This window comes from Conger conger, chromosome 6, assembly GCF_963514075.1.
Source record: "Conger conger chromosome 6, fConCon1.1, whole genome shotgun sequence".
Lineage (NCBI taxonomy): Eukaryota > Metazoa > Chordata > Actinopteri > Anguilliformes > Congridae > Conger > Conger conger.
In genome coordinates this window covers 16,490,117-16,506,975 of record NC_083765.1, presented here as the reverse complement: position 1 = coordinate 16,506,975, position 16,859 = coordinate 16,490,117, and the positions used below count along the sequence as shown (strand labels likewise).

The following is a 16,859-nucleotide window of genomic DNA, read 5'->3' as shown; positions in this document are numbered from 1 at the left end:
AATAGACATTACCAGGGAAAACAGTAGATAATTTGATTATTTCCTCAAGAAATTATGACGTTCATTCAGACTCGATCTCCACCCCAGATGGTACAACACACAAAAACAACACTCTTACAAGGAAAACATTCTTCAGATACAGTAATGCCTGAGCACCAAATTTTCTCTCACTTTCTGACATCAAAAGGTGAGCTTCCCTTTGATATTTAAAACAGATAAGTTCTTCCAATTACAGTGGCTGAAAGAGAGAATATTCTCAAAATTACAAGAGCCTAGAATTCCTTACAGGTATGAGAAATAAAATATTAATTTGGTTTCTTTGCATAATTGCTGCTCATTTCTGAGAAGCCAGAAGCAGAGGTCAAAAGTGTACACTTCCTAGAATCTACTGTGTCTGCTTCAAGTAGAAAGTAGATGGATGTCAGCTGCATGCTTATAGCACCAAAAGTACAACCAGGTAAGATGAGGCAAGCATACACCTGAATTTATGCAAGACTTCATATACAATTTCTTTCTCAAGCAAGTAGAACATCTGAGATGCAAACACATTGGGAACAAAGGCCATTTGGAACTGTGAAATGTTTCTGATGTGAAAATACACCAATTTTAAGAATTTGTATCAACTAATTTGGACCTTATTCGGATCTTCATAGATTTTTTCCTTTTACTTTGACATTTTTAAGGATACATCTCCTTTCCAGTAAGTACATGTGTATGGCCTCAAAAATAGGCAAACTAATTTAGTTTTCAATAAAACAATGTTCACCTTACCAAACTGCATTATTTAGCAGTGGAGGAAATACATGTCCCCTGTCTTGTTTAGAAAGAACACCAGCCTTTTATTAATGGAATAACTTGGTTCTGATTAATGCTGCACAGTAAGGATCTTGATGAATTGCAATTGTGTATTTAATTTCCGGTTTCATACTCATTCAATTGACTCCCTGAGGTCACACTGGATGTTGCCTGCCTTGGACCACTAGAGATGCCCACTTAATTTGGTTTCATGTTCTTTATTAAAAAAGTGTGTTACACAAAAGAAGGCCAGGAAAAAGTATTGAATTCTCTTATTTTAATGTCAAGTGTTATAGAAAATGCATGCCCTGTTGCCAAGCAAATATGTATGAAATTGTTTTGCATTGGATTATACGAGCCGCAGAGATTATTCATAGAACCTAAAAGCATTCCTCAAAAATCTGACACACAAGAGCTTCTTTCCTCATGTTTGTGTCCTTTTTGATCAGTATATTAATCTCACAATTTCCCCGTAGCTCATTGAAATTAATGGCCACATCATGTTGCACATTTGAATTTATAACAGAAAATGCCTTGAACCTGTCATTTCTCTAGGTACCAGTGCACAGGAATCAGATAGGGATTTTATTGGGATATGTAAAGTTCATAACAAACCACTAATTTTGCTGTACATGTTCAGTTTTAGATCATAATAGTCACATTTGTTATTCACATTATTTATAATGACTAGAAACTACCTTCTTACACGACAGCAGTCATAGAAAGACTAGCACTGTCTTCTGCATTGTATTTCATGGAGTTGAACATTAATTTGATTGTGATCAAACTTCAGACTGAATCAACCGCCAAGGAATGTTTTAATTACTCAGAGAAAGGGAGAAAATAAAACTTCTGTGTGTGAAATTACCATGCTATTAATTTAGAAATGTATCCTTTTCAAGTTTGTAATTTTGCCTGGAATCAACACTATTATCATCCTTATTAATTAAAAGGAGATACAACAGAGGGGAAACTCATCTTACATCTCATAATCAGAAGCATTTCTGAAAGAACACCATAGAGGATATTGCAGTAGCAGAGACGTCTTTGGAAAGTAGAGTGCTTGGGGTCTCTTTCTAACTGGAGGTTACCAAGATGACATCAAAGAAAGACTGAGAGACTGAGAGATTCCTGCAGTGCTCTGCGCCAGCCTGTTCTCGAGGGGTTAGACAATTATATATACCTGTCTTATCAGCATTATACTGCATTAAAGTTCATTTAAAAACTACATAATAGCTATATGCTGCTCATAACATAAAGTATTTGTATTGTTTTATGGGCCTTTATGGAAACATTTTGTGAAACAGAGGCTAGTCAGTCCATCCACACTCACCATTCACCTTTATAAACAAGAGATTATCCAGCAATTCATCAAGTCTGAGCATGAGTACTCCTATGGGCTGCAACACTGCAACCTGGCTAGCTGTTCCACACATTTACTCTATGTAAAGAAATACAGCCCGATATCTAAAGCCATGCATAATGAACAGTATTCATCTCATACAGGGTTTGATTGAAATATAGATGCACCTGTACACATACACAGTGAGCAGTTTATTGGGTATTTATTATACTTATTTTTTAGACGTATTGGTCTTCTGCTGCTGCAGCCTATGCACTTAGCGGTTTGATGCATTGTGTGGTCAGAGATACTCTTCTACATACCACTGTTGTACTGTAATGTGTGGTTATTTATGTTACTGTCACCTTCCTGTTAGCTTTGACCAGTCTGACACATGACACTCCTCTGACCTGTCTCATTAACAAGGCATTATTGCTCACAGAACTGCTGCTCACTGGATGTTTTCTTTTTTGTTTTTCTTTGCACCATTCTCGCAAACTCTGGAGGCTGTTGTGTGTGAAAATCCCAGGAGATCAGCAGTTTCTGAGATACACAAACCACTCTATCTGGTACCAACAATCATTCCATAGTCAAAGTCACTAAGATCACATTTCTTCCCCATTCTGATATTTGGTCTGAAAAACAGCTGTACTTCTTTTATGCATTTAGTTGCTGCAACATAATTGGCTGATTAAATATTTGCATTAACAAGCTGGTGTACAGGTCTACCTAATAAAGTGGTCTGAGTGTATATAGATACAGATAGATACTGTATACTGTAATTATACTGCATGGCTCAGCTGAGAGGTAGGGTCCACCAGGGTTCTTCTGTTACCATCACACTAGTTCCTCCTTACAGAGTGCCGGATCCTCATACATTAACAGGTACTGTAAGGTCAGAGAGAGATAAACCTCTCTTCTGCTCAGCCTATAACCTGAGCTGAGCCAACAACAAAAAAAATCTCTCTTGTGCACACAGGATGTTTATACTGTACATCCAAAAGTCACATTTTTCCCACATTAAAGCATTGAGCTTTTGCAATGGAAGATACTTTTGGAATAAAATGATATTGTTTCAAGTAATGAATCAAGTATATCTTTCAGAGGCAAGTTCTGGATCAGAACCATTTAATGTACTTTTTGTCCTGCAGCATCTTGAATTATTACATATGAGAAGATGGACACAAATTAATTGAAGAGGCCAAATTTTCCAATGCCAGCTCTTAATCTTGTAAGTGATATTATTCAAATGAAATCAGTGGCGCCAGACACAATGAGATATAGCAAAGAGAGATTAACAGGAAGTATGTTGACTTTTCATTTATGCTCATGGCTGCCTTAGAGGGCATCATGCTGGGGCAAACTTTTAAGAGAGAACTACTTTCAGGTTTAACAGGGAGTTGTCAGTTGCATCAACAACCACTGGCACACTCTTTAAAGGAGAAAAAATATATTTCCACTTGCAGAAACTTGGACAGCCAGGACAGCTAATTTGTTAGGCTTTACTTCATAAGGCCATCAAAGTATTATATTAAAGATAATAGTTTCTGAAACATATTTCAGCTGAAGTGAAACACTACTTAAAAAGTAATGGATGCATTGTGATTGTGGCTGGGAACAGGTTACCCACTCATTAGATGAAAGACTTCCAATGGCAGATTGGACAGGGAGAGAACAAAGGTGGGAATAGGTAGAAAACTAGTTGGAAACAAAAGTAATACTTCAGCTGAAGCAAAGAACACAAGTCTGTCTGTATCCCTGAGTGCAGTAAGCTTGGTCATAAATGTATCATTATCATTTTCAGCAATGAACCATAAATTCACAAGGTGAATATTATCTTGTGCCGTACCAGTATGTTTAGAGAGTTTCTGTGAGGACAACATTTTGACCTTGGATTCTGTAAAATCACTAACCCTTTTGTTCTGAGTAAGAATTAGCTTCAATGTTGGCTCAACATTATTGTACCTAGCTTGTACAGTGGGGAAATATAATTATTAATCCTGTCCATGTCTAAGTGCATCACTGTGAATACCACAATCTATAGCGGAGACTGATGACAACATTAAAAGTGCCTACATTAACATAATTAAACACAAGTCTTTTACAATCAAGGTAAACATCAATATACACCTACAAGTGGTCATCAATCTAATAGCACTGCATTATCCTCCATCTGAATTAATGAATTAAGGTAATTATCAATCATTAATTAATTAACATGAAAATGATTAATTAATTGATTTGTATTGTCTGTCCAAGGACAGACAGATGCCTATACCTATATACACTTACGTCACTTATATATCAAGTCAGCCTGGTCTCACACTGATTTAACAACCGATGATCGTATGTTCTGATCACTGAAATCTGCCCTAGCGGTTGAAGTTAATAGCACATTGTAATTCCACAGTCAAAACTGAGGCACTTGTACATACAAGCGTTTTTGTGTCTCTATGCTCAATTAATATTGTCAATGTCAACCCTAACCCTAACACTACCCCTAACCATAACCTCTGTTGCTAAAATATTTTTGCCGTTTGCCCATCGATTATGTGTAAGTACATCGATTTTATATCTATTATATTACTGCTTGAAATTGCAGAATGTCATCATGGGGTGGCACTGATCCAGGATTTGGTATATGTGAACCCATTTCCAGGGCATTAAAAATCAGTGCGAGATCATGTTGATCGATTTAAAATGTATTCAATAATAAAAACCACACATTAATTCATTTTTTACTGATGGAAGCATAATGTAAAGTATTACTCGCGAGTCTTACCGGGAAGTCATGGCGCAGCTCCGGACACAGCCGGACATACTGGCCTAGCTGTTCCAACGGTCTGTCAGGTTCAGGTCTGTTGCGTAGCTTTTCCAAGTCTATCTCCAGATCATCGTCCTGTTAGCACAAGACATGACAAGAGGCTACACACCACAGTGGCTACACAGGGTGTATGGCAGGGTGTAGTTCAACTCTATATCCGACCTGTCAACAGCAACACAAGCGACATCACCACAGTAGAGCAGCAGCTGTACAGTATAAACAGAGCTGGAATGATTTTTAGTGTGGTTTATTTGTAATTATCATCTATCATCTACACACATTAAAAAGAACAAAGAGCGGAAATAACCTCAGTGCTTCAAATTAATGCACATTTATTTGTTATTAATTGCTTCTGAAAGCATAAACAATTAGAAGAACTTTGTAAGAGGATTAACTACAATTGTCTAAATATATGTTCGTGGCAAGTGACAACGTGCAGAGTAGGCTGTCGGTTGGCATCGCCGTGGTGTCAGGTAATGGTTAAAGGGCTCCGGGCCTCTGACAGCTCACTGAGGAGAGCCTTGTGCTAAGCAGCCAGCCACTCGGAGGAAACCTCGCAGTGCGGAACTCCCCGCTGCTTTCCACGGACAAATGTGGCCGATGATGAATGTGTCTGCATCCGCCCGACACCCTCACCCCGCTCTCTTCCCCTCTCAATCTATGAGCCAAGGTGAAATGGCACTCCGCCTGTTCCCATTCATGCACAGCTATGCATGGCACAGGCCAAGTTCAGACAGCGTGAAAAGAGAAGCGTCCAAAAAATATATAAATAAATCACAAGAGGGAAAAACTATAAGCACAGAGGACTGGTTTCCCAATTTGTGCTTGGCAGAGGATGCAGAGCAGGGCCATTGATTTATGGATGCATCAAGGGCCTGTTATTGAGGTAATGTGGGATTAGTTCACCAAGACATCACAGCCACACGCTCGGCTGCATCTCCACACTCCCCTGCCTCGGTCGCCTTTCGGAAGTCATAGATTATTCAAGCCACAGTCCCGTTTTAGCTAATTAGCAGGGATAGCGGGCAGATTGTTTCCATTCAATGTGGGAGTGCTCTGGCTGCTTTCCTGGGCCTTGGTGAAGAAAGTGCAGCACTTACATATTCCCTGTGGTCAGACTCATCGGCCGTGCTGTCGTCGTCACTGTCATTTTCAGATCTATCATCTATAGAGGAGCAAATAAAAGACACACACTTCAATGTCAAATGGAGGAGTACCTCTCTTTTAAGATTAAAAAACAGGAATCTGGTGAAATCCTCTGTCAGTTTCTTGTTTCTGGTCTAATTATGCATATACATATATATATATGTGTGTATTTTGTTTGTTTGTTTGTCTATTTTTTTATTTATATTTCATCCATCCATCCATCCATTATCTGAACCCGCTCATCCTGAACAAAATGCACAGCAATATTAAAACCCAACATACATGACAAAGACATTTCCTGTTTAAATGAACATGAGACTGTGTTCATGACAGACAGCGCTTTATTAGCATTCTAAATAAATGTATTATAACTATCCGCACTTCACCTGACCTGCTGCCGTGCATGTTATGACAGCTGTTTCCGCATACAGGTTCATGATGACAAGCAGGCGATATGGGACTGATGCATACCACCAACTGTACAATATCAGACAGATTAAATGCATGCCCAATCATGGATAATAAAGATACACCAGCGGGCAAAACTGTATACAGTTTATAAATTCATTTCTTTAAAAAACTATAGTTGCCTGCCCTCAGTCAGAGAGGACACATTGTATCTGAACCATAAGAAACTCCTGAAAAATGAAAAGTTTATTATCTGTGATGAGATCTTCATAAGAAGTATTCCAGAAGAAGCAGGTGAACTATTTTTGTATGTTTGTACCATTGCCAAATCATTTGACATCTTTAAATCGTTTAAGGCCAGAAAGAGGTCAACTGCCTATCAGTTTTTGTCAGGGCACTCTAGCACTTTGGCTATGCATCAGTGGCTTCTAAAGAGATAGGAAAGTCTGACTAGCTTGTCATCTGTCCATTTCCCACACAGAAATAAATCTCCTGTGCCTCTGCCAGGTAGATTGAAGTTTCCATTTAGCAGTGCTTGTAACTTTACAGGTGGATTCAGCATGCAGTCCACATGCAGAGTCCGTGAAACCCAAGGAGCTACGATACAGCAGCAGAGGTCACATTCAAAGGTTACATACAGGAAAAATAAGGAAGAAACTTAGAAATGCAAATTTCCTCAGCATGTCAAAGAGGCCGGCAGAATGATCTACAGCTTGGGAAACTCCAATCTGCCCCAGGGGAGAGCCAGGCCAGGGATAGGGATTTCAATTTTAGGGGTCATTATAGCTCCAGCCATGCAGTCAGCAAGGTTGTTAGGAGAGCCCATTGCCCTCTAACTGGTTACACAGTCTGTATGGGGTGTGTTACTCTCAGAGTGCTCCCAATAGCACGCATCTCCCTTTCCCTCAAGGGATCGCTCACTTTCAACTCAGCAGGTGTACCACACTGTCATTTTCCGGCAAACCGCGGGGGACTGTAGTCATAGCAAGCATAGCATATGAGTCATATTTCACATTGTGTTTTTCTTCAGCTGATGCGATGGCCATTTACCAACGGAAATCAGAAGTCTTTGAAGTCATTTTATTCAAGTGTTACGTTTTTTTTTTATTGCAATAGCAATTGGGTATCATGATTATGTGTGATATTGTTATTTTAAAGTAGTTATGTTTCACACTGTAGCATAGCTGCATGCATTTTTGTGGATTCATTTCATATGAGACGGTATTATCTGTTGAGCCCCTATGAGAAAATTGCAGCATCTCACAGCACAGAGAAGCAGGGCACCTGACAATGCACCTCACACATGCAGTGTCATCAGGACTGGTTGCCAAGGTAACCGAGATTGTATTCCCTGAACGAGTCACAGCGGTCACTAGCTACGCATTATGATATAGCCAGTAAAGAGAGGAGACCTGAAAGAGCTTTCATCAAAAATGATCCAGGCAAATAAAACTCCTGTTTGATCAAAAATCATTCAGGACACGTCATATAAACAGCATTTAATAAACAGCATTTAACATGGGGGAGGAGAACGAGGGACAGCTGTATTATGTTGATGCTGGGAAACAGCTGCATACCCCTATGGGTGCGTGCCTTTTGCATGGCCATATCATATTTTTTTTAATATTTCTTTTTTTTTAATGAATATTTCAGGAGGCCATTTTAATCCATTCTTATCAATAAATATAACTTGCATGCTTGCATACGAAAGCAGTTGATGGACTGTATTAGTACTGTATTTTTTCTACAAATCCCCTGTGGTAGATGAATCAAAAGACCGTACCTGAGATTCTTACATGAATAAACATTCAAAGCTTAAACTCGATGCCACTAAAGAACAATGTGCCTTCAACAATGGGGCTGAATGCTACAGATTTCCTTAGCCCAAGGTTTATATCCCAAAAGAAATGGTAAAGTATACACCAACTCCACTGGAAGCCCAGCTTTGTTAAACTGTGCTATTGTACAGAATAAACCAAGGAAAATGATCTAATACAGGCACAGCAAGAAAGTAACTTGGGCTTATGATGGCTAATGGGTTGCCATGCTCAAGCTTTCTCTCTGTCAGCATTAACTGGAGATATGGTAAAATCACTACATTGCGAGCAATGCTTTACTGTACCTGGGACCTCTGGATCAGTAGGCACACTTGAGACTAGCCTCCTTGGCAGAGGAAAGCTGTAGACACTCTGATCTGAGGTCAGGGGAACAGGACACTTTGGATGACACTTCCTCATCAGCTGGACAGCAGAGTCAGTCAGGGAGTCCAGACACTTAACGCCCAGGCAAGCCTGAAAGCACAACCACCACAGAACACGACGACCGTAATCACTTTCATTTGCCTGCGTTTCCTTTAATTATAAAACACGCACCTCTATACCCACAGACAGCAGTAACCAACGCTAAAGTGCTTACCGTTTCTTTTTAACACAGAAATGGCTAATCAAAGCCAATAAAACCTTGATGAGCAATACAAACAGCAAAGGCGAAAGCAAATTAAAATAGGAATTGCTGCAAAGCAGAAAACACCAGTTTGAGAAGTGCTAGGTGAAGGAGGATCACTGGCTGGCTGTTACCTGGGTGCTTTGGAACAGCAGTGTCATGCCTTCCTCTGCCAGCAGGGCCTCCATCCCAGCCCTCGTGTTGGTGGCACAGTGCAGGCAGTGAAGCAGTGCCCTGCGGATGGGAACACAGCAGTTCTCCCTGTCTTTCAGATGCCAGTCCTCGTACAGTTTCAGCAGACAGGAGATGTAACCCTTGGCGGCCGCAGACTTGCTGTTGGCCTCTTGAGAGGGAAAACCAACAAAATAGTTTCAACTTCAGTTCATCACACTTACACTATATCCATTTTTTGCATCCAACAGCAAGTGATAATTGAAAAAATTGGTAATGCATGTGGGCATTCCACGTAGTGAGCCCTTAAGAATGAAGGGCTTTTAAATTTAAAATCAGTCATGTTTGTGCATGTGGAGTTCATGGATTTTAGCTTTAAAATATTAGTAGCAAAAAAATAATTGGTATTCCATAGACATCACCTTTATGTGTACACTGAAATGCAATAAAATAGCATTCGCTGTGTGTGTCTCCTTTTTCAAAGTGAGCCATGTGTCGGCCCTGGCATTGTCAGACACTTCATTAAGGAGTGGGCATATATTAATCATTAACTTTTAAATCCATGAATCCCAAAATTATCCAAATAATGAAAATGAGTTCAAAACCCTTTTTTAATTTGGCAATGATTTTGCATTAATTACAATATTAGGTGCCTTATCTTCACGATAAATAAATAAATAACTTGATTGTTTGAATTAGCCTCTTGTGTTTTTATTCTCGCGGATCAAGTAAATATTTATGCAGACAGCTGTATTAATCATTCATACTTATATTTGTATGGCCCCTTTGTTATTGTGTCAGGCTTCAGTGAGAATTGTATTAGAGAAATATAATAAGAGACATGTAATAAATGTCTATCTCAACTCATGCCCACACAGTCAAATAAACAAGAAAGCGGTCTGCTACACAGGAAGGGAGAGAGAGTATCTTTATCATTGTACGGCAGTAGAGGAGTGTGTCAGGGTGCCCCTAACCCGTTATCCTAGAAGGCCATGACTCAGCATGGTCTCCGTCTCACTTTAATCCACTAAAATCACTGAATGAACTGTAGATCCACTCAAACTAAAAAAGAGCAGAAGCTAGGATCAAATGCTAAAATTGGGTTCTGCTTTGAGGACGACCATACTACATTAATTTTATTTCAAAGAGTTTAGGAACAGCCAGTATAACACGTACAGTATAATCACACACACACATGTGCATGTACACAAGCATGGACACACACTTCTCATTATCACAGTAAATGATACTAATAACCGTTTTCACTGCGATTTTCTACTTATAGTCACTGTATCTGAGCTTAGTAATGTATGCCGCATCACAATGTGCAAGACGCATATAATGCTACATTAAATGTCTCCCAAAAAATAAACCAGCAGCTTACATTTACAATAAGCAAATCTGTCAAGTATTCTTCTAATTTAAGAAATGGGCACCACCAACAAGCAATAATTGCTACAGGAAAAGAGCATGTATACCTCAGCCTGTAAGCCCAAGGGCAGCTGTGCGCTTTTGAGCTGTGGACCTCACTCAGAGTCTCATAGCCGACCCTGGGATCCTGAGGCAGTGCTACGGGCAGGAGCTCATAGGGAGCAGCACACAGATTAGCCTAATCAACACCCCTTTCAGCAGCACCTTATGGAGACAGTGCTGCTCAGTTCCAACCAACAACCTCCTTACTGTCCCAAGGAGAGAAAGAAAATCTACTCTGTCAAAAGCACTTTGAGGCAAACAATTGTTTGCACAAACCTTACGGTGTTGGACGAACAAACAAAAAGTAGCTTTGGAGAGTAGCCTGCCTGTGCCTATGGCATGGGGTGGTTAGTGAGGTTCTCTGAGAACAGAAATACTCATCTTGCAAACCAAGCTACTGGGTTAATTATTTTTACTTCATTCCAGTTTTACTATGACGCATGACCGTCTTGTTCACACATACTACATACATGAGCCCTTGCTGCATATTTGTTTTATGGAAAAAGGTTTTATATATTCAATGTTTGCATGTAGGAATGTACATCACACACTATTGGCCACTGTGTGTGCTCATGATCAGCTGCACTGAGGGAGAGTGTGTGTACTGAGGGAGTGCGTGTGCAGTCTTCCTCTCTCCGCCTGGCTCTCGGTGTGAGAGAGGAGAGGCTCAGAGGAAGCAGCACACAATGTGAGCTCCAGGCTCTGCCTCACACAGATACAGGTTACTGAAATATTAATGCCTGCAATGGGTTTCAGCCAGCACGCTTGGGGATCCTCTTCAAAAATCAGCCGCTAGCTAAAGCAGGAGGCACGCTGCTATATCTAACAAAGAATAATTTAATTAAAAAGTGGTTTAGTCCTGTTGTACATAAGGCTGGACCCCATTGACGGCATTTTTGGGAAATTGTGATTGATGTTGCTTGCTGAGCCAGAACAGAAAGTAAAAATCACTATATAAAAATATAACACACTATTCACTATTCACACAATATTCAATTTCATCCTCTATCCTTATGAAGATGGAATCCAGATTGTTTCCATCCTACACGTACATACCCAATGGGGTGGTTGAACATATTATCATGCCAAATGTACAGCTTAGCTGTATACAGTACAGCTAAACAATGCAAGTATGTCCTTGGAGAATGGAACTGTGTTTTAATTACCTCTTTCATCACACAGTTATTTTATTCAAAATAGATCATTAAACATACTTCATGTTCTCAAAATAAGATTTTATTGCACCCCTATAACATAAGTATCAATTACAGTGGTGTGCAAAAATTTGGGTAAAATATATTTTACAATTAATATCTAAGTGAACAGAAGCAAACCTGATTTCTAAATGGTACAAATTTAAGCATGACACATTTATTCAGATTTTAAAGCAAGATTACTTTCTATTTAATTTTTTCACAGTTTCAAAATAAATTTTAAAAAAAGGAAAAAGGCCCGGGGCAAAGGTTTGGGAACCCTGTCAGTCAATACTTGCAACATTCCTCGGGCAAATATAAGAGCTTGTAAATACTTCCTGTAGCCATCTAAGAGTCTTTAAATTCTTGCTTTTTCCCCATTCTTCCTGGTAGAACACCTCAAGCTCAGAAATATTTATTCAGCCTCCTTCATGCACGGTATGTTTTAAATCTCTCCACATATTTTCAATAATATTCAAGTCTGGGGACTGTAATGACCATTCCAAAATCTTAATCTGTCTTTACCGGAGGTACTTCATGGTTGATTTCGAGGTATGCTTTGGATCAATTGTCTTGCTGGAATACCCAACCTCTCTTTAACTTCAATGTCTGGACTGACCTTCAAAAATTAACCTGTAGGATGTTTTGTTATTTTGTGGAATCCATTCTTCCTTCCACTCACACAATATTTCCTGTGACCCCAACTGCCACACAACCCCAAAGTATAATGGATCCACCTCCAAGCTTCACAGTTGGCAAGCTGTTCTTGGCACAAAGACTTGACCATTTTTTCTCAAACATAGCTTCTTTGGTGATAGTAAAAAAGCTAAATTAGTTTTTTTTCAATCCAAAGCATTGTTCCAAAGGGCTTCAGGCTTCTCAATGCTTTCTTTTACATACTTCAGACGCTTAATTTTGTGTTTAGGTCATTCTTTCAGGCAACTGACATGTAGGTCTTTGTTGTTTAAAGTATGTTGTCCTGTGAACAGCTAGACCGTGTCTGCTAGTCTTTTTGTTTTTCAGCTCTTTTGCAGTGATGTGCATCTGGGCATTCTGAGCATTTATCACCAGGTCTCGGGCCATTCTATCTTTCCTGGACTTCCAGACCTTGCTTTGACTTCAATCATTGCATTTATCAATTTCTTTCCATTTTCTAATTAAGTTTCTGACAGTGGAAATAAGTAGTTTGAAATGTGGAGACATTTTTTGTAGCCGTCTCCTTCTTGGTGTTCATTCTGACATCCTTGGACAACTGTTTAGAGGAACCCATGGTTGTTAACACCAGACAGAACAGCCACTGCTGTTAGATATTTTAGAAGGCATGGAGTTACTTCAGCATCAAAAGTTCAGACCTGGAATTATACTCACCCGACTCATTGAAGCCCTAACAAGCAAATCACCTGGTTCTGGGCCTTGGTAGTCATCTTTTTAAAAAGTAACAATAATCCAAAAGGGTTCTTGCATTAAAATTTGCAGAAAGGCTCATGTTTAACTCATGTAATCATTTAGAGTTCAGGTCTGCTTTTGATCAAGTACAGACTCATTGTAAACAACATTTAAACCAGAGGTGCCCAAATTTTTGCACCCCACTGTACAAAAAATTAGGTGTGACTATACTGTAACACACAGTATGTTGAGTAAAATATCCACTTCTGAAAAAAGAATGGATTCAGATGGATGAATACAAAAAGCAGCCTTATGCCTTGTATCTCAGCAGCACAAGATTGATATCAAACAACACATCCTGCAAGACATAATGTGGGAGGAACGCAGTTAACGTTTGATGACTATCTGCTGAATGAATCATACAGGGTTCAGAAGAAGCGATGAATGAATCACCATTCCCCACACACTTGGGCCAAAAACAATTGACTATACAGACTATGTTGAATGGGACTACCGTGGACTCTATATTATCATTCAGCCATGTTCCTTTTAAAAAGACTGTTGAAAGAGCAAAGGGATGCTCACAAGAATAACTGCCAAGCACTGCACTGCATTAACAGGTGCACCAGCTGAACTCACAATGAGTCATAGAACCACACTGCCATCTGTAGGATGGTAGAGTACCATCATTAACTCGCTGTTACAGATACTCATTCTGCATAATTTACTGCACCCAATTATGAACATCTAAACACTCTATTTCTTTATGCAAGCTCATATTGATCTGTAAGTTAATGTCCTCTTATTTAAAGAAAATTAAATGTCAATATTGATGGTTCAAGCTGGTATAAATAAACCTGTCTGGTGCGCATGTCTGTACACTTGTGCATGTGTTTTTGTGTGTGTGTGTGTGTGTGTGTGTGTGTGTGTGCACTTATGCATGTGTTTTAACATGTGTGATGATGGCACCTGCAAAAGGACAATGAAAGACACATATTTTACCGGACAACTCACAGAGCTGTTTCTTATTTTAAGGTGAACATGACCAATTTCTACGGGTTGATCCAATTGTATTGCCAGAGCAACATGAAATATGTACAAGAAATTAAGAGGAATATAAGATGGAATCAATAAGTAAACAGAATCTGATACATTTTTTAAATGAAGTGCAATATTGGACCAACCATATTAAATGTTATGCCAAACTCAATGCCATTAAAGAACTAGCGCAAAGATTTAATAATTGTTCTAGATGAGGTGGTATAATGCAGTATTTATAATTTAAAATTTCAGTCAGAATGCAAACTCATACAATGGCGCACTAACCTTTACACCAATACCTTGGTCTCAAACATAACCCAGTACTCAAGCGCTAATGCAATAATAGTAAAGAATTAGCGGAGCCCAGTCTCTGGACATACTGTAGCTTCTCATGATATCTCCAGAGGAGAGGACCTGGGTGCCTGCCAGTTCAGGGAGATTCAGGTAGACGCTCTCTCTTGCATTTCATTGTCATAAGCAATGAGTCCAGGGCTATAGCTATAGATGATAGAGGCCTGATCACAGAGGACATCCCCATTGGCAGACCAGCAGCACTGAGCTGGATCCATGGCAAGGCAGAACCACAAATGGTGGGACGCCTGCAGGTGTTTCTGTGTCTCCCCCCGAGGATCCTAGCATACCGCTCTTCCCGAATGCGGCTGACTGGCACCTCTGATGCTATGCCTTTTCCCCTGGGGAAAACCCCCACCGCCCACCCCCGCATGCAGGCTGCCCATTGGGCAGAGCCACCATCAACAGCCTCCCTCCTGATTGGGTGGGACGAGTGTTCCAATGACAATTTACAAGACTAATGATGCCTCGACAATCTGCAGCCAGTTGAAACAGAAGGGGATTGAGGGCGAACAGTGAAGAGTTTCAATCAAGCATGTGCCATACCACATTGTAGCCAAGCAACAGGATGTCTATAGTACATCAGAGACATTTGTTGGCACTTCATATGCTCATGCACACACATATTTTGTGTATTTATTATCCCCAAGGAAAATCTTATGTGCATGAAGTTATGCAACCCGCCAGCATGAACAACTCCCAAAACTATTGTATAATGTATTTTAAGCCATGGAAGTATATGGCCATTAACACTGTACAAAATGTATTGTAAGAGGATACATGGACTTACTTGAATGGAATATTGCGGCGAGTGTATCTATGGCTGCTCTGTAAAACAAACAAAAGGAATTAAAACACTTACAGAGCACATTCATTTCAGAGATGCAGCTAAATTCTAACTGTGTACACAATGATGCTTGAGGCTCCAAGTTTAATGCTACAATTCAACATGGAACACAAAACACAATTTTCACCACTGTTCATAAACCTGTGGAATGGCTGTTACTGGATAACCATTTCAGCGACAGTAAATTAGTAAGATAATAATTTGAAGCTCTAAACATACAGTATACAATTTAAAACATTAATGAAACATAGTTTTATGTTACAACTAATTACCAATCTATAATGCCCCATTTCTATTCAATAGTTTTGTTCTTATAGACAAAGAGCATTCAGCTATACAGGTTTTGTGCATGATTAAATCATCAATTACATGGCATATTTGGCCAATGGCTTTGATCTGAATTTTGAGAAAGGCCACTTTGATTCTAGAGGGCTTGATCCATTTTGGCAAATTAATTATGAATAAAACGATGCTATACTATGTAAAATTATTTACATAAGCATCCTTAGAATCGCATTGTGTCATACCGGTACCCTGAAAACAAACAATTGTATTTTTTTATTTTCTCAAAAAAGGAATAATATAAACACACTTGTCACATATATAGAGTAATAAAGTAATTTCACAGTGCTGCCCTTGCAGACCGATCAATAATGCCATGTGCCTTTTCAGTGAGAAGTACAATACGTATCTTTATGGGAGCACTCATATTTGAAGAGGGTGGTCATATAGTACTGTATGTGAGTAACCAAGTTAATTTTTTTAACAGTGTCCCAGGTGGGGCACGCATACTACTTACTGCTCTCCAATACCAATGTAAAGTGTGCACAAATATTTTCATAGTTAATAGAAAAGTGTAAGTGTGCACAAAGGAGCACATTGTTCACATGATTAACAGTCCACTTATCGATTCAATTCCCTTCCGCCGTCTGGTTTATTATCTAACACGACACTTTAATTCCATGACGCACTCAGCGTTTATGCAAATAGCTATGACTCCTTATTTGCAGGATGAATACTGATGAATACTTCTCAGCTCATTACTTTACAAGCGTGCAAATGCCAACGGCTACCATGGATTTTGTACTTTTCTTTGAAATGATGATGGCTATGGACATGCAGTTCATCTGAGGAGAAAAAGAATGTTGCATGGTGGATACAGTACATCCAAAAGTATGCAGGTTATATATACTCTATTTTAACACCAAACATTAATCCTCAATCATTGTGCTTATGTAGAAACAACCATAACCAGAAGCATAATACTATACAATACAGCAACATAACATTCTTGTAAGTTCTCCAGGGTCCTAGCTGGGAAGAGGCTGTGCTGTAATTAGACAACTGACAGCCTTCCTCTATACATTTTCAGTTATCGGTTGGTAGATGTGGAATCTGTCCATTTTTCCGGAAGTCATCAGGGAGTATAAGCCTTCTTAT

At 39.3% G+C, this 16,859-nt stretch overlaps 1 protein-coding gene across 4 annotated transcripts in view; it reads right to left on the bottom strand.

Annotated features, from left to right (window-relative positions):
* Positions 1-16,859, bottom strand: part of LOC133130868 (cytosolic carboxypeptidase 4-like) — a 123,914-nt gene that overhangs the window by 95,572 nt on the left and 11,483 nt on the right. For all 4 annotated transcript variants that reach the window (XM_061245806.1, XM_061245807.1, XM_061245810.1 and 1 more), the window contains 5 exons: positions 15,363-15,400; positions 9,092-9,300; positions 8,638-8,806; positions 6,062-6,126; positions 4,920-5,036 (listed from right to left, as the gene is read on the bottom strand). In XM_061245806.1, the coding sequence (XP_061101790.1) occupies positions 4,920-5,036; positions 6,062-6,126; positions 8,638-8,806; positions 9,092-9,300; positions 15,363-15,400 (598 nt within the window). The remainder of the gene's footprint in view (positions 1-4,919; positions 5,037-6,061; positions 6,127-8,637; positions 8,807-9,091; positions 9,301-15,362; positions 15,401-16,859) is intronic.